This window comes from Bipolaris maydis (assembly GCF_028858645.1).
Source record: "Bipolaris maydis strain C4 unplaced genomic scaffold PSV08scaffold_2, whole genome shotgun sequence".
Taxonomy (NCBI): domain Eukaryota; kingdom Fungi; phylum Ascomycota; class Dothideomycetes; order Pleosporales; family Pleosporaceae; genus Bipolaris; species Bipolaris maydis.
In genome coordinates this window covers 2,334,098-2,354,836 of record NW_027093858.1, presented here as the reverse complement: position 1 = coordinate 2,354,836, position 20,739 = coordinate 2,334,098, and the positions used below count along the sequence as shown (strand labels likewise).

Genomic DNA, 20,739 nt, shown 5'->3' with positions numbered 1-20,739 from the left:
CTTGCCATGTATGCTCTTCTCTTTTTGCTTCTTGTTTTGTTACAAAAGCTATTTGTAAGAACAGATTCCATGTTGATCTCACAGCACGCTTAGGTACATGTATGTACATGCCTTTCGTTCACACATGACTGTGTTACATTCTAATACATGCTCAAGGAGTGTCCAGTAGGCTGCTAGGCTTGTTTTGTGCTTATTTCAATCACTGTTACTTAAAATACATCATCAGCCTCGTATGTAAATTTCCAATATGCTCGGGTTTTCCGCAGTCAAGGATGAGAGGTGCAGATGACGTCTGGCGCTAGTGGGCTTATCGATAGTCCCTCCACATTTTCCTACATGTCGCGACTCACCCTTCAAAATCACCAAGATGGCTTTCCGCAAACGCAATGTAGCGCTTTCACGCGCGCCAGCTGCGGAAGACGCGTCGAATTCACCATCTACTCCTTCTGTAACCCCACCAGCACCAACCCCACCAGGTGTCCGTCCTTCACCCATTGACGGCCGCCCCACTACTTCAACCGGTACACCCTCGCTTGATGGGATATTGGCAGGGCATGCCGGCCTAGCACTGGGACATTCTATATTGATAGGGGAGAGCGGAACAACGGACTATGCAGGTGCATTGCTGCGGTTTTACGCGGCTGAGGGAGTAGTCCAGGGCCACAAGGTACATGTGGTTGGCATGGGCGAGGTGTGGGGGAGAGAGTTGCCCGGCATATCAGATGGCACATCAGACAAGAGGAAAGAGGGTAAAGAAAGAGCAGAAAAGATGAAGATAGCGTGGAGATACGAGGGGTTGGGACAGTTCGAGACTGCTAGAGGTGCGTCTTGTACATTTAGTCTGAATTCGATGTCGCTTCTTCAACAACTCTGACGGGTTATGTGACAGGATCTCCAAGTGCACAGAGGACGGCAGTGCAAGGCGATGGTACAACCGAAGAACAGGCTGTATTCTGTCATACCTTCGACCTCGCAAAACGCCTCACCCTCCCGGTAGGAACCGCCATTAATTATGTTCCCATACCTTCACCAACGGGTGCCATCGTATCGCCATTTCCTTCCATATTGCAAAATATAAGGCAACAGCTCGCCTCGACTCCGCCCCATACAATCCACCGGATTTTAATACCATCTCTTCTCTCGCCTGCTCTATATCCTTCGTCAGCTGCACATCCAACCTCCATACTCCAGTTCCTTCATGCTTTACGAGGGCTACTGCGGGAGTATTCTACGCGCTTGACCGCAATTATAACGCTTCCATTGACTCTGTACCCCCGGTCCTCCGGCCTCGTCCGCTGGATGGAAATCCTCTCAGACGGTGTCTTTGAGCTGTCACCGTTCCCCTACTCGCGGATGCAAGCGCTCGCTCAATCAGCCGGTACTACCAAGGATGAGGAGCGTCCACAAGGAATGTTTGCGGTACATAAACTGCCAGTGTTCCACGAAAAAGGCGGTGGCGGAAGTGTGGAGGATTTGGGTGAGGACATGGCATTCACGTTGAGCCGACGGAAGTTTGTCGTCGCAAAATTCAGCTTGCCGCCGATGGAGGGCGACACTGAGGCGCAGGAGGAAGCTGTAAGGGAAGCGGCTGGTGGTAGTGCGATGCCGAAGAAGCAAGACTTGGAGTTCTAGAACATGTAATTCGTCTGCTGTGTAAGATACCCTGCAAAGCACCGAGATGGTGAGCATGGCGCAAACTTCATCAACTCAAACACTTTCTCCTTCATTCTGAGTCGCTATCATCTCCCAGCATGTCTTCCATTTCGATTTGCTCCCATCCTCCATTGCCAGCCCCAGACCCGAATCCTCGTGTGTAGTTGCGACCGAAGGACGCGTTCCGAGGGTTGAATGTGACACCAGCGAATCTGGCACGAAAGCCCTCGCCCATGCAGGAAGATGCGGCAAGAAAGGCGAGGAAAAAGAGGAAAGGAATGAAGAACAACAGACTCAGAAGGGCTAATACGTTCATTGTGAATTGATGGTGTTGTCGGTGCCATCGGAGGTTTAAGCCTGTGCGGTGCGGGCGTTCGAGACCCTTATGACATAGTGTCGGCGATTGGTCATTGGCCTAACCGATCCCCCTGTGTTCAGCGCGCCACCCAGCTCTCTCCTTCTGCCCTCTCAAGCCTCTCCGATTGAAAAAAGATGAGCCGTATACTAAAAGCACCGTTGGGTATGCTTTTGCTGCTTTCGTGCGCCCTCAATGCCTCGGCGCACGGCGGCAAGGAGCATGCACAAGTCGACGTTCCCCCGGACGCTGATTGGGCGACTCGACACATGGCTGGTATGAGTTCCCTAACTACCTTTGTGTGATGAAACACATAAGCAGAATGATATCAACTGACAATACACCAGAGGAGCATCATATAGCCGGTTTCGACGCCGAATTCTTCTTCCGCCTGCACGACTATGACAACACTGGTCTCTGGGCAGCCATGGACATTCGACGCACCTACGGCCTCGAAGACCCGTCTAGCGCCTCAATATCTGACGCTAAAAAGCAATTGGTCGTTCAAACTATTCTCGATATGTTCGATATAAACAAAGACGGCGTAATCACTCTGGAAGAATTCGCCAAAAAGGACGCCGAAGGCACCAAGCTACCGGACTTTGGTCTAGGCCCAGGACACCACGGCGATGACGAATACGAATATGAAATTCACCACTGGGAGAAGTACCATAGCGGAGACGACGTCAAGGAGGAGGACCTGAATCACCCCGAGGACATTGCGCACTTCAAGATGCACGAGGAGAAAGAGGCTAGACAGGAGGAGTGGGAGAGGCTGGAGCTTAGGGGTGTCGTGGAAAAGAACATTCCCGAGAAGTTCAGGAGACATCGATGATCTACCAAGCGCTTACTGGGAGTATGTTTCCTGTTGACAGGTATTTGGAAATACACAAAGCGTAACGAGATATGCGAAAGAGTGTGGCAAGCATCCGGCTATGCTTCTGCATATATGGACGATGTAAAAACATGAAATAACTACGAACCAAACTATGTAATGGATACCTAATATGGATTGTACTAAAGTTGAAAACTCGCATCTGGTCACCTCTGTAAATGGCCTTCACAATAATGAGGTCCGACTCGTTTCACTGACATGGCTCTTTAGTCTTGGCTTCTTTATACGATGTCTTCAACTTGGTATTTGGAATATGCTCACATCATCCAGATTCATTTCTACGCTGGGAAAGTCAGTATTATATGCTGAAGAAGCAGAGTTTTCGTCTCATAGAAGCATCTTCGTAAGTTCCGAAATATTCAAGACACCGATTGGATTTTCTGAAACCATCAAATGGGCCTTGTGAAATCGATATTATGGAAGAGAGTGAAAACCCACGAATTTTAGGAGTTTTCGCCATTGATAGTACTACTAACAGAACAGAAGAGCGAAGGAAGGAGGAAGGTTCTCCGTCAAGAGGACTTGAGTTTAAGCACTAAAAATGCAGTATAGCTATTTTCATGCCTAGATATTTATAGTAGAGATCTACGAGATCTTTTTTAGAACTCAAAATATAGGTTTTAGATTGAAGAAATGCTGTATGCGACATTCAAAACTCAGAATAGAAATGTTGGAGACGTCCTCAATTGAGAAGGGTGAAAGGCTTCATTGCGGTCCGTTCAGACATACACGATCTTATCTCCGCCCAATTAGTCTAGCTATTAGATATGATTCAATTTTCAGCATATACGAAAGCACTACAAGCAATGTGGTGGGTGGAGGACGGGTCTTGAAGGTGAGCTTACAGTCCCAAATCGGAATGCGCTAGTACCTAACATGACTAGTCCACCCACTAGAGTGCTTTGCTCTGTTCATCATCAGCCATTCAGATGCCCTCGTCACTCTGAACGCCAATAATCTTTTGAACTTTTTAACGTCACGCCAGTGCACCATGGCTGATGAAGAAGATGTTGAGACCACCCTGATACCTAGTCTTTACAAACCACCTGCCCTGCTGCCAATTGCACAGCTTAGAGATCAGCTGCTCTATATTATAGAAACCTATCCCGTGACTATCGTTGTGGGTGAAACAGGAAGCGGTAAATCAAGTCTGGAATATTCCTGGGTGCTATGACTGACAAAAGTCTAGGAAAAACAACACAAATACCAAAATTCTTGCTTGAAGCAGGTTGGTGCAGCAGCGGTCAGCAAATAGCCATCACACAGCCTCGGCGCATAGCATGTACCAGCGTCGCAGCAAGAGTGGCAGAAGAGTTGGGAACTCCACTTGGCCAGAAAGTCGGATATAGCATTCGTTTTGAAGATGTTACATCAGCAGCTACGCAGATCAAGTTCGTCACAGATGGTCTCCTGCTGCGCGAAATGCTCGTCGACCCTCTGCTTTCACGCTACTCTGTCATCATGGTAGACGAAGCACATGAACGTAGCTTGTCTTCAGACATTTTACTGAGTTTGTTGAAGAAAGTTCTGAGAAAAAGGGACGACTTACGAGTAGTTGTGAGTAGCGCTACGTTAGAGGCTGAGCGGTTCCTTGACTTCTTCAACCCGGATGAAGGGGAAAAAATCCATGGCAAGAGCAAGGAAGAATTTGGTTACATTGTTGGCATTGAGGGGCGCACCTACCCGGTCGAAATTCAATATCTGCAAGAACCAACGAACAACTACGTTGAAGCAGCCGTGGACACGGTTGTAAAGATTCACAAGCACGAAAATGAGGGCGATATTCTCGTGTTTCTTACGGGAAGAGAGGAAATAGATGATGCAATTGATAAGATCGGAGATCATATGGCCGAGATGTCCTCGTCTCAGCCAAAACTCATGCCTCTACCTCTCTACGCTGGTCTTCCTGCAGAAGACCAAAATCTCATCTTCACCAAGCCGCCACCGGATACACGAAGAGTAATCTTTAGTACCAACATTGCGGAAGCCTCATTGACCATCGATGGTATTGTGTTCGTAGTAGATACAGGCTATGTCAAGCTCCGCGCATACAACGCAGACCTAGGAATTGAGAACCTCGCTGTCGTTCCTGTGTCAAAAGCAAGCGCAACACAAAGGGCCGGACGTGCTGGACGAACCAGACCGGGCAAATGTTTTAGGTTGTATACAGAAGCCGTGTATGAGGGGTTGGAGGAGGCCACGTTCCCTGAGCTCGCCCGTTCAAACCTCGCACCGGTTATTCTCCAACTTCTTAACCTTGGTATCACAAACGTGGTTCGTTTTGACTATCTCTCTCCACCACCCTCGGCGCTCATTACCCGTGCTCTGGATCTCCTCTATTCCCTCGGTGCCCTCGATACCCATGCCCGTCTGACAAAACCTCTCGGAACGCGGATGGCCGAGTTGCCCCTCGAGCCGATGCTTGCGCGCGCTCTTCTGAAAGCCGCAGAGCCGGAATTTGGATGTCTGAACGAAATGCTCACAATAGCAGCTATGATGACACTCCAAGGAAACACATTCGTATCGCATGATGGAGGCAAGAAACAGCTCGATGCTGCGAGACGACGGTTCGCGGTCGAGGAAGGCGACCATCTCACGCTATACAATGTGTATGAGGCTTTTGTGAAAGAAGGCATGGGTAATACGTCGTGGTGCCACTCCAACAACCTGAACCACAAAGCACTTGTAAAGGCAGTCAGTGTACGCAAACAGCTGGCGGCTTATCTTGACCGTTTTGGCGTCAAGGAGAACGTGCTTTCATCGTCTGGTGTGCTGAGGGTAGGGGGTATACCAATGGCCGAGCGCGTGAGGCGTTGCCTTACATCTGGCTTCTTCGCCCACGCAGCGAGAATGAAGGCAGATGGTAGTTTTACTACTATTGACGGTAAGACGACGCTCTGGGCACATCCATCGTCTGTATTCTTCACAAGAAAGGCGGATTGGGTCATCTACACTGAGATACAGTCTACGCGGGACAAGATTTACATCCGGGACCTGAGCAAGGTGGATATGGATTGGCTGACCGAGTATGCGCCCGAGTATTACAAAGTCAAGAATGGAGGGAGATGATTGTGTTGAACGAGTCTATTATGAAAACAAGAAATCAAATAAGTAAATTGAAGGGGTATTATCAAAACCGAGCCAAAAAAGACCGACATGTAGCCCTACGAGTCCAAACGCCCGCCTGTAACCCAATATCGTAACCGTCATGTTCCATGGTAGTAGCAAAGCTCTATTTGCAAGCTTCTACAAACAATTCTCGCATCCCCTTTAAGAAGCCTGCTAGATCACGAGTCTCGTTCAATCTCTCGACTACCCTTTCAGTCTCTTCGCGCTCTACTTTGGGTCTGACTTCCAGCACTTTGTAGTCGCGCTCGCTAGTATCGAGTTCAAACCAGGCCTCGCGATCCCACTCTCTTTCATCTACGTTGGTGTACACGAACTTGAGTCTGTCGTCTTTGCCCAGTCCCTCAATCCTCAGCCCGAGATAACTCTCCCAAAAGTCCAGCTCGGGCTCGTTGTAGCGACTCTGGCCATCGAGGTATCGGCGGTGCTTGAGCTGGGCTTCACGGCGGGCAGAAATGGTCTTTTGTAGTTCGGCGATTTGGGCGCGGAGATTGTCGCGGTGTGCGAGACGCTCGTCGCGCTGCAGGGTGAGAGCGGAGATGGCTTCTTGCATCTCCGAAGTTTCCTGGGACTCTTTGGCGACGGTTTGGCTGTGTTGGGCAGTTTTGAGTTCGAGAATTTCAATGTCGCGCTTCTTCATGCGTTGATCCTCTGCGTGTTTGTTAGCACTTCGGAATCGACTCAACACATTTGTTGTAGTTGGGCATGCGCACCATGTAGTTCTGCCACGTTCATGCGGAACTGATTGCGCTCTTCCAACACTCGCCGGCGGCCATTTTCGATAAATGCATCGAATCGCGTTGTAAACTGGTTCATGCGACTGCGCAGATCGTCAAAGCCAAAGTTGATTGAGGGCAGTTGGTCAGCCATGGACGGAGCGTCATGCGAGGGGGCACGCATGGTCGTGCTGAGAGATGGCTCAAAAGTCGTCATGATGGAAGTCGGGATCACGGCTTATTGCTGAATATCTCTTCGAAACTCTCGTTGTCTGTCAGTATATGACGTTGGTGGGATAGGAGGATGAATGTGTTTTGGACGGTTGCCGGGTAAACAAGACGTCCGCGCTAAAGCCAAGAAAACATCTGCGGGGCGCATGCACGTGCCGACGTGCTCAACGGCGCTAGTACACCTTTTTGACCCACCGCGGTTTTCTTCCACTGTCGCGTTCACTGCTCATTGCGCCTGCTGGGTATTCGACCTCAAAACCACCCTCCGTTCGCCGTTTTCAAAGCATGATTCTATACCGCCGAGCTGCGATTGCACGACAACCTTTACAACGGCCAAATGGCTGACAAACTGTCTGGAGATTTGAACTACGGCTACCCTGGCACTGCTATTTATGATTTAGAGAATAGCGAGTGGCTGTTTGAAAGACAGTACACAGCCAAGAAGTTCAGGCAAATCCGGACCTTGGAGGGCCTACGCCTTGTGGATACGCTTGCGACAACACCAATCCAGCTTGTTCATCCTCAAACCTCTGCGAATAAGACAAGCACGCAAGAAGAAGCCAGAAACCTGGTACAGGACATACCTGAAATTGCGGCTGCAGCTGCGATACTTCCCGATTTAGGTCTCGTCTCTGCCGCGATCTCAAAAACAACTTCCGTTTACGACCCTCTGGTTGGCAGTTTACTGTCCTTCGGTTCCATTACCCTCGAAGACAGATATGAAGGTGCACGACAGGTCGCTGCGCTACCCGTGGGAGAAGCTGGGAATATACTTCAGTTGGCGGTACTAAACAAAGAAAGGCTGGGATGGGGTATGGTCAGAAAAACATGGATAGATGGATCGACTTTGAAGGAGGCCGAGAGAGGATACTGGAACGAGGACGCTGCACCTATACAGCAGATCTGCTTCTCTCAATCGGAGGATCGGAGCTCTCTACTCGCTGTGCGACTTCCCACACGCACAGTTTTCTTCCACCCCATCTGCTTCCGCCAAGCTCGTGCAAATGGATCTTCGGCTTTCTACGAACTCCCCCCATCGACGATTGATACGCGCCCTATCTTCAGCATAGACAAGGAAAGCACTGGCGGGTATACTCATTGCCATGTAGCGTTCAATCCAAGCTTCCAGTCACAATTCGCCATTGTTGACCAGAGCCCAATGTGGAGCGTGTGGGAGATTGACCGTTCGCGCAAGAGTGAAGCTTACATCCCTTCATGTCTTGTTCGCGGTCGAATCACCAGCTCAGAAACTGAGGATGTGCTTGGCGAAGATGGATGGGCGAGAGTGCTCTGGGTAGCCGATGTTAATACGTTGCTAGTCTGCAATAGACGCCATTTGAGCATTGTCAGCATCAAAGGAGGGGAACCAAAGTACCTAGCCTGCCCGACATTTCTCAACCAGCGATCCGCAGAGTGGTTCTTAGACGCCAAGCTTCATCCAAAACATGCGAACCAAGTCTTCATTTTGACCTCTACCCGTCTCATTCTGGTGCTAGTCAACAGTTTAGCTGAAGAAAGTGGTTCGGCCGAAAAGTCAGTGACGACGGTACTGGCATCATGGACACACTTTCGGGATGCAGAAGACTTTACTCTTCAGACGACTGTACAAATGCTGTCAGAAGATGGTAAGTTACCTACTGATCAGTCCATGATAAGGCTTGCTAACATGAACAGAATCGTGCCTGGTGCTTTATTCGCAGTTGAACAATCTCATTCAGGTGTATACCTTTGTGGAGCACCCTGTAGGCGGTTCCTCTATGGTAGCGTGTTCTGATCCTGGTATACTGGATTTGACCATCGATGGGTCAGACCGGATCGCTAACCTATACATGGAGCCTATGCAACAGGGGGGCATCAGAATGGACGCAGACTTCTTTCGGCTGTTCGTGGTACTGTCTACCTCCAGTATTCACGAGCTCGTCATTTATACTGCGAGGTCGTCGACTCAGGAATCGTTCGCTACCGAAGAGGCAGTCGAAGACTTCACACGCAGTATGATAAGACGCCCTAGAGTCGGCATTTCCAAGACGGAAGTGGTAAACAAGGAGGACGAGATAATAGTCCCAGATGGTTTGGATGTTCTAGACGTACCGAGCTCCAAGATCCCATCAAGGATTTTGAAATCAGACCAGGTCTTGGGAGACGCCCCTGTGCAGACTACACGTAACAACGAACTCCTGTACGAGGCCCTTCAGTGCGCAGAAAGCCCTGAAAGCAACGTAGAGTATTCTTTGGACATCACAGCGGTTCTGGGTGAGGTGAAGCAAATGCTCGCCGACGATCCTGACTCTGTGCCACTGCCAATTGGTACGCTGATGGAGTACGCCAACACGAAGCTCCAAATTCCGGACGTGGACGAGGCATCTTCGAATCTCCAAGATCTATTAGCCGAAAATGAAGAAAACGCCCTATTTCTCCAGCGAATCGCGTCGGCGCAGACACTTGGCTTGGCTGAGGAGGAGGACGATCCTACCATCTCCGATATTTATGATACCCTGCTAGAAACGTGGGTCGCACCTCTACCACCTACGGTGCCTAGCCGTGTCCGGCAATCGAAGGAGCAGATTGCCCGAGGCATTGCTGCTGAAGTATTATTCTCCAGCCTGCGTATACGAGAGCATGAGCTAGAAGCTGCGATCACTGGCTCACGTCTGGGCTTAAGCCAGGATCGGGGCATCGCATTACCCATTTTGCCATCGCGACCGAGGAACGGCGATTTCCATTTTCCATCGCAGCTCTCTAGCTCTCAACAACTTCCAACACCTCCACAGTCTTCTGTGCCTCCATCGTCCTTGCCAGGCTCATCACCACCTGTCTTGCCTGTCACGCAAAGTGCTCTACAAGATCCTTTGGCGCGACTAGGCAAGCATCTGCGCAACAGAAACCCTTCCAAAGACTCAGTGGGTATTGGTGCAAATGCATCTCGGATTCTCAGACAATGGCAAGCAGGAGATGATCCAAACAGTTACAATTGGACTGCCACGGAGCGGGACCTTCAGCCCGAGGACATGGATGAAGAAAGCCAAAGGCAACGCGAGAAAGAGCGTAAAGCCAAGGAGCGCAGGGAAAGGCGTCAGCAACGTGAAGATGAGTTGGCAAGGGCGAAGACTGCAAGTCAGCCCCTATTATTTCCAAGAAGCTCTCCCGGACCCATGTTGAGTGGCATGGTCAACAGCAGTCAAATACCGATGCAGAGTCAGATTCCAAGTCAAGAGCCAGTATCCAGCTCGGGATTCATAGTACCCCAGAGTCAGATCGAGCCGGGAAAGTTTGGGGGAAGGTTGGAAAAGAACAAAATGAAGAAGAAGAAGAAGAGACTGGGTGGCTTTTGAGCTGGAGTTGCGCCGAGTGGCTTTCATGTTTTGGTGTTGTAGCACGTCAATAGACTATTAGCCCAAAACCACTAGCAATGTATCATCCATGCTACTGATCTATTCCAAGAATCCATCTATGTAGCATTACACTCGTCCTCAACTAAACACTGTGTAATTTTAAGATGTAGTTAGCATACGTGTGCCAACAACGAGGTAGACATACTACTGGTTAAGGTTGTAAGCTCCAGAGCAACACAACATGGTCGTATCCGTTCGTATCCGAAGTGCCGCTGGCCTTCAAGAAGATAACATGTAGATTTGATGATGTCATTGGGCGCGGAAGGAAGGAAAGATGCTCCTCCTTTTCGTACCACCGAGAAAGTGGGGTTGGAGGGGTAGCTTCCGCATCCATGCATTCAAGCTTATTATGCTTCGGCTGCACTGCTAAGTCCTTCCTCCGCTTCTTCACTACTTTGATACAATTCTGATTAAATTCAGTACATCAGTCTTGCATCTAAGCCGTTGTCTGAGCCTACATATCCTTACAACTTTTACTGATTCCGAAATGTCAGGCTTTCCATCTCTCCAACCAGCCTTTACGGTCCGCGTCGAAATCGATGCGCCAATGCAGGTCGGTGGCCAGTCAGGGCCCCAACTAGCCATTGTGCCCATGACAAGTGGCACCGTAAAGAGTGAAGAGGGCTTCGAGCCTAAACTCGACGGGGTGCTACATGGTGTGGGATACGACTACATTCACAACGATGCCGATGGTGCAAACATGAGACTCGATGTGAGGAGTCAGGTCAAGTGCGTCTTGTAATATCGTTTCTCAAAAGGAGGCAGTATTTAACAAACCATACACAGGAATCATGATGGGACCGTTCTTGCAATGTACTACAAGGGAACCGTCAAGCTTACTCCAAGCGTTGGTGCTATCTTGACTGGCGCTCCAGATGCAAAGACCACAGAGTACGGCGATTCGTTTGTCAATTTCTCATTCGAGACGGGCAACCCCAAGTATGCTGAGCTGCAGAACGGAACATATGTTGCTGCTGGTCATTTTGTCAAAGAGGCAGGGAACCCTGGAACTATTGTAGAGTACAAGGTTAGCAAGGTTGTGTACAAGGCGTGAAGCATCCAGCGCTGCTAAACGACTTCAACTGTGCTCCTCAGAACAATGAATAGAAAACCACACAAGTACTATATCATTGCTTACGCAAAACTGCATCCAGTGTAGGATATGCCAGTTGCCGCATCGATCTTGGCACTGTTTTCAATGTTGTCACCGCCGCTTTGTTTGTTGTTTGCTCGCTCCTTCCCCACTTTGGACTGGCACGCAAACACTCTTCACCTTCACCTCAAATGGATATTTGACCTATTTCCGGAACTTACTCTGACGCATCTGACTTGAACCTCTACATAAAAATCCTTTTGCAGCTATCTTGAACTGCCACTTACAGTACAGGTGAGTATACATGCATCGTCAATTGTAGCTTGCTTGGATTAGAGATGCTAACCAAAAGACATACTAGGTATTCAAAACTTGCATTCGATGAGTTTGGCTTTCCCGCACAGTAAGAAGCCTCGCAAACAGTATGTCTTGGGTGACTTCGTCAAATATGCTACTGGCATATTTGCGGCTCACTTTGTCGCCATCTCGGACATGGGTCTCTACGAATTCGCAGAGAAGCAATACATAGACAAAAACCTACAATGCAACACCCGTCACATGGTCCTAACTGGCCATTATCATCGGAAGAGCAGCGGCCCGCCCGTCTGGGCTGAATCTACAGGCGAAGAAATACGGTACTACAAAGGTACCGGTTGTCGAGTAGAGCCGCTCATTCCGGATATCCAATCCGGCAAGGTCTACTACGATCCGCCATTCAGCTACATTGGCGGTACAATCAGCAATGGTGATGCTGGACGCGGTATGACGCAGGAACGAAAATTCCAGCGAGCAGTGGTTGAATCTGCCATTCACTTCATCTTCCTCGCAACGGGGAGATTGAATCAAACTTTGGATATCACAAACCCGGATTTGCTTGGTCATTTCAAGGTTGCCCTCGTAAATCTTCTACAGAATCGGGAGGCTTACGAAGCGTCTCACCGTACTCCAATTAAAGAGATTCCGGCACGCGTTGAAGAGACAGCTATCACTAAGAATGAAGCGCACCCTTTCAAAGTTAGTGAGACGAGGCCTAGAAATTCTGTATTTGATATCATACGACGGCCTCTGCCACCTATTGTTGCGGCTTCACTAAACCGTAGAGTTATCGATTTAACGTGTGATGTTCCTGGATCTTCATCTCAAGGTAAGCGAATTGAAGTATATTTCTGATTGACTAGCTAACATTATAATGTAGCAATAGATGAGTGCGTACTTCTCGAGCAACAAGTGCAGGATCTCAAAGCGAAGCTCGAAGAACAAAGGGCGAGGACGAGTACACTTGAAGCGAGACTAGCTCGAGAGAAACTTCGACGGCAGAGATTACGAGATCAGCGCGAAAGATGGAATATACAGAAGCGAGCTTTGAAGGCGAAGGTTACTGCAAAAAGACAGCGACCAGCACAGTGCGAGGCGACCGGGCTTGAGCATCAGCTTCAAATTGCAGCGGTGAAGGAAGAACTTGAGTGTGAGAAAAAAGCGAGGATGTTCTGGCAGTACAAGCACAACAGCTTGCCGAGAATGCTGCTTGATCGCAACCGACTTTCGATTACTTCAGGGGCTCCAAATAATCAAGAGTCGAGTGTGGCGTTGGTAAGAACACCAGGTGCAGGAGCACACAAAGGCTCATTCGGTTCCGGCCGTTCTCGACCGTTGTGAATACAACTTACCAAGTTACGAGGAGCTGATAGCACTACGTTATACTTTCAAGCAAGGATTTAAACAGATGGGCAGTGATGTATTATCAGGATGCCTTGTCCAAACAGTAGTGTATACCACATGAGTATGAATGTTTCCCAGAATGAAACCCATGCAGACAATCGAACCGACCTGTGACATCAGAAATTATATGTACGTCAAGAGTCTTGGGTACTAAACTACGGCTACCAAACCCGAGCCACACCCTCTCCTCATCTCTCTCTCTCTCTCTCTCTAACAACCACTTCTCCTCGGCTTTTTCTAGCCCCTCTTTTCTTTTCTTTTCCCTCCCAAAAAGTCCCTAAAATTCCTCGCCTCGAGATCCGCGCTGAACCCAAGCACAACGTCACTTTTTCCGAAATTTCCAAGTTTAGTACATGTGGCTTCCCACATCCACACCCACACACCGTTCGGCCGGGTTCGCGCTTTTTCTTCCTTTTCTTTTTCTTCTTCTTTTTTTTTGCTTTTTTCTTCGATCTTGGTTAGGGCCTTACAAGCCCGAAACTAGCGCAGGTGTGACAGACCGTCGCTTGCGTATCCGTATGCAGGTGTTGTAGGTGTGTTTCCAAACGTCAGCCACGCATCGAGAGAAGCTAGCCAGTATGCGAGATGGAGTGGCGGGACGCCTCCATCTTTGCCGCATTGCGATGCTGATCGGAAAGCTAGGACTAAAGGCGATGCATAAAATCTGAGCTAGCATTGTGAAGTGGGTGCGAAGCAGCGAAACGCCATGGTGCCTGTACTAAGGTGTACTACTTTTACATGGAACGGTTGCTTTTCAGGTACACATGCGAAGAAAACAAAAGAAAGGTACTCAGAACATCGGTGCATGGCTCACACACCCACACAAGACATGTGTGCACTTCCCGCCGCTTTGGTAACCCCCAATCGTCGTCTATCAACAAACATCCCCCCGACTTTACATATCTGTTTGCTCATTTGCAAAATCATACGAGATGGGGGGGATATCATGTCGAGATTGAGAATCAATCAGTCAGTCAATCCCGCGCGCACCAACCAACCCCCACTCCCCCTGAACCGGTGGCTTCCGACGTCGTGAGTACCTAAACGTTTTCTGGCTCCCCTTACCCGTCTGCCAGGCGGCCGACCCCTCCCGCTCCCATACGTACTTATCTCGTGGGGAGAGGTCTTGGCAGCGGCCGTTAGTCGGGCGGCGGCTTCTGCTAGCGGCTATTTTAGTGTGGGAGGGAATGGCCTCATAAAGTTTGTTTTTCTTGGAGACCGCAGCGCTACTAGTCGCGGACACAAGCGGGTGGTGAGCAAAAGCAAATCAAGGTTGCGTAAGGGGGCTTATTAACCAAACTTGGTAGCGATTGCAGTAGTCGTGGGCCTGATGATCTCTAAGCCCTCGAGTTGCGTATGCATTATCGATGCATTGGTGAGACCATGTTGGAGAAAGTGAAGAGTATGGAAGGCTGATTGGTAGATTGGGACTATCGTGCTCGACGTATGGGTAACCAATTAGATTGCTTGTGTCCATCTCCGTGGAGAACGGGAGAAACGGCGCATGTGTGACTACATACGATTGCAGCAAATCGAGAGTCATATACACGCTACAAGACGTAATGCTGATGCATCGGTGTGCATCCATGTGAAGTGGAATGGTTGAGACCGGGGTATTCTTAGTCGTATTATACATTGTTGCTGCTAGGGGCTAACGGGCGAATTAAGACTCAAACCCGAAACTTTATGATTATAAGCGCGATGAAAGTAGTATAAGTCGTACAGATGGTGAGTCAGCCTCGTCGTCATTCAAGGTCGTAATGCACGCTATGCAAGTGTAGATATGCGTAAGCAACAAAAGAAAAAGGGTCGCTAAATCGAATCGTATGGGAGAAAGATACCAATGACGCCAGTGGGCGTAAAGCGGATGAGTATTGAGGGTCGCAATTCAGAGTGAAGGCTGTCGAGTATGTCGGGGGCGCAGTGCTTGTTGCGAGCGATCGTCGAAAAAGATACACGCAACTTCCACATGTCTGATCGAACGATGGCAAACAAGCATAGGTACCAATAGGATCACATGATACCCCTCAATCCGCGAAAGCCTCCAGTTTTGGCAGAAGAAGAGGGTTTCCTCTGATCCCTGTCTTTGACCTTCTTTCCAATGTTCTGGGCGCCTCCTGCTTTTGAATCAGCGTTTATCGTGTAAAAAGAGACTCAAATAACTGACCTCGACCATATATTCGAACCTCCGACTTGGCTTCAACCTTGTCTTTCTTATCTCTGCTTGAGCTACCGTCTGTGTCGACAGAGAAGCTACTCTTCCCGCTCGAATGAAGCTGCTGAGATTGCAGCTGGCCGCCGGGAGAAGCGTCGTGATTGCCAGCATAGTCAGGCCCATAGCCACCGCCGAAGCCGGGATAAAGCGATGGGGCTGTTTGAGAGCTCTGCGTTGGCCCAAAATTCGTAGATCCAAACCTAGCAGAATAGTCAGGCATGGTGCCTGACACGGGGCTTTGTGCCGACTCTGGAGAGAGATATTGAGGATAGTGTTCCTGTTCTTCGCTAGGCGCTCGGTCTGTCGACAGAGGAGGCAGGTACTTTGAGTTGTAGCTATTTGCGTGTCGTACACTTGAATCTCGACTGATTTGTGATACGCCAAAGTCAATTTGACCAGATTTGTCTCGAGGGTAAAGCTGCCCAATCGCAGCTTGTTGCTCGCTCTCAAGTTCGTGGTATTTCATCTGCAACTCTGTGTATTGCTCCAGGAGGCGGTAGTGGGTCTTTTTCAGTTGCCGGAGCTTGGCATCGCTCGCCGCCAGCGTCGAGTCGAGCATTTGTTGGACAGACGGGGGAAGCTGCCCTGGCTTACTAGCGCTCTTGTCAGTCGTCTGCAGCCGTGCCTCCAAATCCATAATGCGGCGTTCGTAGGCCTTGATGGAGCGTTCGTGCTCTTGCTCGCGGCTATTCAGCCGCATATTTGCGATTTCCAGGTCATTTCGCAAGTCGTTCCGCTCTTGCATGAAGATATGCAGCTCTTTCCTCTGGTCTTCAAAGGAAGCAATTTTCTCTTCTGCCATTTCCAATTCACGTCGAACATCGCTATAATCTTCAAGCTCATATTCCAGCGCCTTTGTTCGTTGCTGGGCTTTGAGCTGCTCTGCCTCAGCTCTTTCCACGATCTTCTTCAGCTGCTCACAATCTGATTGCGTCTTTTGCAGCTCGTGTCGCAGACCACCCTCGTCGTTGTGCCAGGTCTTTTCACTTTCCTTGTATGATCGCACCTTTGCATTAAGCTCGCCTTCCCATTTCTTTGACTGACTTCTGCTCGTAAGTGTCTCTTTCTTCAACTGAGCGTACAACTCGTTTGCCTTGGCAAGCCGGGCCTTCAAGGTCTTGTTAGTGTTTATCAAATTTTGAGTCTCAGCCTCTGCAGTGGCTTCTTTGATGTGCTTGCGTTGGAGCTGACCAATATGCACAAGATGCTGCAACTTGAGATAGCGTTCAAAGTTGAGGTCATTGCGAAGCAGCATGATTTCTCTTTGTAGAGATGCCATGGTGTGATTCTGGAACTCGTTTTGACTGATGTTGTTTTGGCCGGATACTGACTGTATAAAACTATCCAGGTTGGACTGTTCAGCTACAAAGCGATGAGCGGCAGCTGTAGACAGGCTGTGCAGGTCGGTTTTCGGGGCTTCTCTTGCAGGTGGCAGGGTGGGGGAGTCTGTCATGTCGCGACTTTTTAGCAAGGGAGAGGCCATGGATTTGATAGATACTGTAGACTTGACTGATTTGCACCGTGGGGGAATTTCAAAGTTGTCAGGGATGTCTGGAATGTCGCCCGGAGGGATATTCATTGTTGACTGTGTGTTGCGTCTGCTCTCGTCTGAGCCGTGAACTGTTGCTCCGTCTTGATCATCTAGAGTGAAGTGTGAAGGAATATCTGGCACAGGTGGTAATGCTGCGCTGGGCGGTGGACCAGGGTCTTTCAACGTTGACGATACGGCCACACACAACCCCATGCACTCGATAACAACATCTGCAGGATCGCTCTTCAGCCACTTGTTTTCGCTAAGCTCATCTTCGGTCGTCGTGGTGAACATATTGGGGTGCAGCAAATGGACTTGGCGATAGGGTTCGGTGCGGGTGTGTATGAGATCTTGGTCCAAATCGAAGTCGTGCGCGCCAGGGAAGTTGAGAGATTTGAGGTACTTTCTTGGCTTTCGCACAAAGCTCATGAAGTTGAGTGGGAAAAGGCCATAGAGGAACGTGAAGTAGTGCATAAGTGTGGGTGGCGGTGATTCCGGATAATCGACGGATGGCTGCAACTGCTCCCACACTTGCTCCGAGTCATCATGCCCCTCCTCCTCCTCATCATCTTCGCTGTCGTCATAATAAGCATCCAAATCGGTTGCTTCATCGTTTTCGCTATTTCCTAGCTTGTCCCAACACAATATCCTACAGTAGACAAGGAACAGCTTCACTAGGTGGTGATCCGAAGTCAAGGCTCCGCATATGTGGGGCAAGAACATGATGAGAACCACAAGGGCAAGCTCTACTACAGTGGATGAGTTGTCAGCAAGCAGGCATTTTTCCAGGTGCTGGATGAGCGGAGTTTCGAGAACCAGATGTAGGTGGGGTGGTTGGAGGCGGACGAAGGCGCTGAGTAGATTGAGAGCCTGGATGCGGTGTTGCTTGTGCACAAAGAGTTCATCAAGCCTGAGGAGAAAGGCCTACACAAGTCAGCGTCAATTGCGTCTCTAGGCATATTACGCCTACCTTTGGCATCTTCCGCCCAAAGGCCACTAGTATAGTTTCCAACTCATGCGCGATGAAGCCGTTTTCCGGGGAGACGGGCTCGTCAGGCGAAGAGGGAACCGCGGACCTCGCCAGGTAGATGTCAAGTATTTTAGTGGTAAAGAGATGTGACAAGCGCGCCTGCTCTCCGTCCTTGTCCGCTTCAGAATCATACACTAAGATGCTCTGAACAAAGGCTTTTGCGTCTTCCATCTCAGTCTTCTTGTAGCCCACACCGTCGATGATGGGCTTGAAAACTGAATTCCACCAGGCCGTCAGGCGCGCCTCTCCGGTGATTGCGGGCCGCAAGATTCGCAAAGCTGAGAGGAAGGCGCCGCGCTTGTCAGGATTGTTTGCAACATGGCGGGTGTAGAGGGCATGTAGGTCTTCATGGAAGCGGTGCGAGTCATGGTCATCGATGTCGTGGTAGCGTTCGAGGAAGGCATCAATGGTTGCGCAAAGGTCGTCAGGCAGCGGATGGGAAACGACATGGGCAGAAAAAGTAGTGTTGAGAGCCTTGAGGGCCTCGCGCATGGATCTTGAAGAACAGGTCAGCACTGACATAGGCAACAGCGCATGGCTTTTGGGAAATTTTTATGCTTACCCGGACATGTTGAATTGGATGCCCGCGTATTGATGCTACTGAGGCGCTGTGGCCAGCATCAGAGGGCGACTGGCAGGTCTATGAGTGCTTGACGACGGGATCCAAGGTTCAGCCGACAGGGAGACGTCACGGGCATATCACTGCTTATATAGGCCGAGTCCTGGGAGACTAGGTGTGTGTGTTTCGAGGGCGGGCATGCGTGGGGTGAAGAGGTGGAGGATAGTGAGGGATGGGCGCACGAGACAGGACAAATGTGGAGGATGTGAGTACATGAATAGTAGGCATGCCATGGCCCGGCTTTCCAGAAGCCTGGGGGTGCTTTTGGGGACGTGCATGGGCTCGTTGATGTGCAGACGGCATTAGTGGACATGGCAGCATGCATAGCAAAAGCAACTGCAGCGTTCAATGCCCCCGTTCGGTCAAGGATGCGACGATGCTCTGGTCCCCCTCCCTCCGCCCGGGGCACCGCCTAGCTGCGGCAGAAGCAACCATGGCTGGTCTGCGCACGTGCACAGCCGCCCATCTGCACGTGATCACCCGTTGCAGCGTCGCTTCCTGGCCTGCCTTGCCCTCACGCCACCCGTCTGCCATACATCTGCCGGCCAGGCCTCCCAAATTTCTCTTCATCCTTCTCCTATTCACTCGCGCTCGCCCAGACCTGCCCTCCCCACCAGCCATGTCGCTATCTCTGGGCCCATGTCTTGGTGTCTTGCCCACCTGCTCCAGTCGAGCATAGCACCGCTGGGCGATTACCACCCTCCTACCCTGGCCTCTGTTACTCACCTTCGATCCGGACCAGGGTCTCTTCCGTCCCACATTTAATAAGCACTGTGTGGGATCCAGTTGCCCACCAGCAGAGCAAACAGGTGCATTCTCCGGCATGCCGTGAATGCTTCGTCTAATCCGCCGCCATGCCTCCCACACTATCGCCAATTACCGGTACCGACACAACGGTAACCTTTGGGCCGGTCGCGTGCCTGCATTCTGCATCTTAGTCCGCTGCTTAACGTCAAACTCTTATCACGCCCTGTATACAGCTGCTGTCTTCAGTCGCCCCTCTGCTGCCAGAAGCATAATTCCACCGAGGAATGGGGTCCTGAACGAGTGTAGCTTCCAAGCTGCCTGGAAGCCAATGCAACGTGCAGCCATGTGTGTTGAGCGGGAAACCGCCAAAATAGGCTTCTCGTTAATACATGTGCAATCTAACACCTATCCCGTCCCGTTCCAATCATCGGGTTTCTCCATCTTTCAATTCTCGACAAAGTGGATACCTGCTCACGTCAACATCCTTAGGTGTAGCGACGTTTGGACAACCCCTCTACCTATAGGCACACAGCGCTTACACTCAATCCACGTGTCGGGTAAGGATGAAAAACTCTGTACAAGTACACCTAGAGTCAACCGGATTCATTGCATCCAATCGTAAATTGGCGTTACCCTTCATTGTGCCTTGGTAGAATTCTCGGAACTGGATGGCGCCTGTGCTTTTCCGCAATAGCTTGACGCACAAAAGGCAGCTCCACCCATGCGTCGTAGACAAACACTGCGACTGAACCTCTTTTCTGTATACCATCAGTACCTCTTGGGGGACTAAAATAGATGGATCAAAAAAACTAGGTACGTTCAGCATTCAGTCTTAAACACAGCCTGGATTATTACAAAGGGCATTATAACCTTGATAAAACATCTAGAACTCTTCCCAAGTGGGGAATCTTTCAATCACGTACTTGTCGTATCTAGGTAGTGCGTGGTCTTAGCTTTGTTGTCCAGTTGCAGTGTAGTGGAAGGGGCAGTTTCGATCCGGCTATTTCAGGCGCCCGAGAGGCATACCTGCTATGATGACAATTCTCCAAAGTCCTTTACAATCGTCTTTTCTCGGGTGTCCCGGATGTCGCTGCAAGACATTTGTGGACCGGATCGTCATACATGGAGACACGAGGAACATGGCTTCTGCGGTGGCCGCCTTAGATAAACAAACTTTGGTCGCCGACCTCGTATGATGCTCCACTGAATCTCACTGCACTCGCCCAGTTCCACTTGTACGTGCTCATGTCGGGATCTGGGCTGGCTTTCTTGTGAAAGATCTGAGCAGATGGCTCGAGCTATCACATTCTCAGATTTCGGACTCTATTTTGAAGGCGCTGCTCAGGCAAGGAAACAATGGACATCATGGATGAAGAGTACAATCGACATGGAACTTGCTACGTGCTACGTAGATCGC

The 20,739-nt window shown here is 49.9% G+C and overlaps 8 protein-coding genes across 8 annotated transcripts; 5 read left to right on the top strand and 3 right to left on the bottom strand.

Moving 5' to 3' along the window:
- The first annotated feature begins 355 nt into the window (after positions 1 to 355).
- On the top strand, positions 356 to 1,745 carry PSV08DRAFT_268443 (Elongator complex protein 4). Its single transcript, XM_014228747.1, has 2 exons — positions 356 to 821; positions 890 to 1,745. Exons 1-2 carry the CDS (start codon positions 368 to 370, stop codon positions 1,630 to 1,632), a joined length of 1,197 nt encoding a protein of 398 aa, XP_014084222.1. The 5' UTR covers positions 356 to 367; the 3' UTR covers positions 1,633 to 1,745.
- PSV08DRAFT_359234 (uncharacterized protein) lies at positions 1,724 to 1,992 on the bottom strand (the record flags this gene model as incomplete). The annotated part of the gene is made up of 1 exon (XM_014228748.2): positions 1,724 to 1,992. The coding sequence occupies exon 1, from the start codon at positions 1,967 to 1,969 to the stop codon at positions 1,724 to 1,726; it is 246 nt and encodes an 81-aa protein (XP_014084223.2). The 5' UTR covers positions 1,970 to 1,992.
- A 134-nt stretch (positions 1,993 to 2,126) lies between these two features.
- Positions 2,127 to 3,038, top strand: PSV08DRAFT_195550 (uncharacterized protein). The gene is made up of 2 exons (XM_014228749.2): positions 2,127 to 2,284; positions 2,356 to 3,038. Exons 1-2 carry the CDS (start codon positions 2,146 to 2,148, stop codon positions 2,841 to 2,843), a joined length of 627 nt encoding a protein of 208 aa, XP_014084224.1. The 5' UTR covers positions 2,127 to 2,145; the 3' UTR covers positions 2,844 to 3,038.
- Positions 3,016 to 5,972, top strand: PSV08DRAFT_399117 (P-loop containing nucleoside triphosphate hydrolase protein; the record flags this gene model as incomplete). The annotated part of the gene is made up of 4 exons (XM_014228750.2): positions 3,016 to 3,246; positions 3,687 to 3,738; positions 3,788 to 4,042; positions 4,093 to 5,972. The coding sequence occupies 4 exons, from the start codon at positions 3,016 to 3,018 to the stop codon at positions 5,970 to 5,972; spliced, it is 2,418 nt and encodes an 805-aa protein (XP_014084225.2).
- On the bottom strand, positions 5,960 to 7,038 carry PSV08DRAFT_407437 (chromosome segregation protein Spc25-domain-containing protein). The gene is made up of 2 exons (XM_014228751.2): positions 6,743 to 7,038; positions 5,960 to 6,680 (listed from the first exon to the last, which is right to left on the bottom strand). Exons 1-2 carry the CDS (start codon positions 6,960 to 6,962, stop codon positions 6,136 to 6,138), a joined length of 765 nt encoding a protein of 254 aa, XP_014084226.1. The 5' UTR covers positions 6,963 to 7,038; the 3' UTR covers positions 5,960 to 6,135.
- Positions 7,039 to 7,213: 175 nt separating this feature from the next.
- PSV08DRAFT_216276 (RNA polymerase I-specific transcription-initiation factor-domain-containing protein) lies at positions 7,214 to 11,505 on the top strand. Its single transcript, XM_014228752.1, has 4 exons — positions 7,214 to 8,601; positions 8,651 to 10,297; positions 10,740 to 11,097; positions 11,155 to 11,505. Exons 1-4 carry the CDS (start codon positions 7,314 to 7,316, stop codon positions 11,420 to 11,422), a joined length of 3,561 nt encoding a protein of 1,186 aa, XP_014084227.1. The 5' UTR covers positions 7,214 to 7,313; the 3' UTR covers positions 11,423 to 11,505.
- A 337-nt stretch (positions 11,506 to 11,842) lies between these two features.
- On the top strand, positions 11,843 to 13,275 carry PSV08DRAFT_216272 (uncharacterized protein; the record flags this gene model as incomplete). Its single annotated transcript, XM_066092132.1, has 3 exons — positions 11,843 to 12,022; positions 12,158 to 12,605; positions 12,657 to 13,275. The coding sequence occupies 3 exons, from the start codon at positions 11,843 to 11,845 to the stop codon at positions 13,115 to 13,117; spliced, it is 1,089 nt and encodes a 362-aa protein (XP_065949832.1). The 3' UTR covers positions 13,118 to 13,275.
- Positions 13,276 to 14,741: 1,466 nt separating this feature from the next.
- Positions 14,742 to 18,751, bottom strand: PSV08DRAFT_25866 (Hamartin protein-domain-containing protein). Its single transcript, XM_014228754.2, has 4 exons — positions 18,519 to 18,751; positions 17,897 to 18,452; positions 15,348 to 17,850; positions 14,742 to 15,297 (listed from the first exon to the last, which is right to left on the bottom strand). The coding sequence occupies exons 1-4, from the start codon at positions 18,524 to 18,526 to the stop codon at positions 15,194 to 15,196; spliced, it is 3,171 nt and encodes a 1,056-aa protein (XP_014084229.1). The 5' UTR covers positions 18,527 to 18,751; the 3' UTR covers positions 14,742 to 15,193.
- Between the last annotated feature and the right edge of the window lie 1,988 nt (positions 18,752 to 20,739).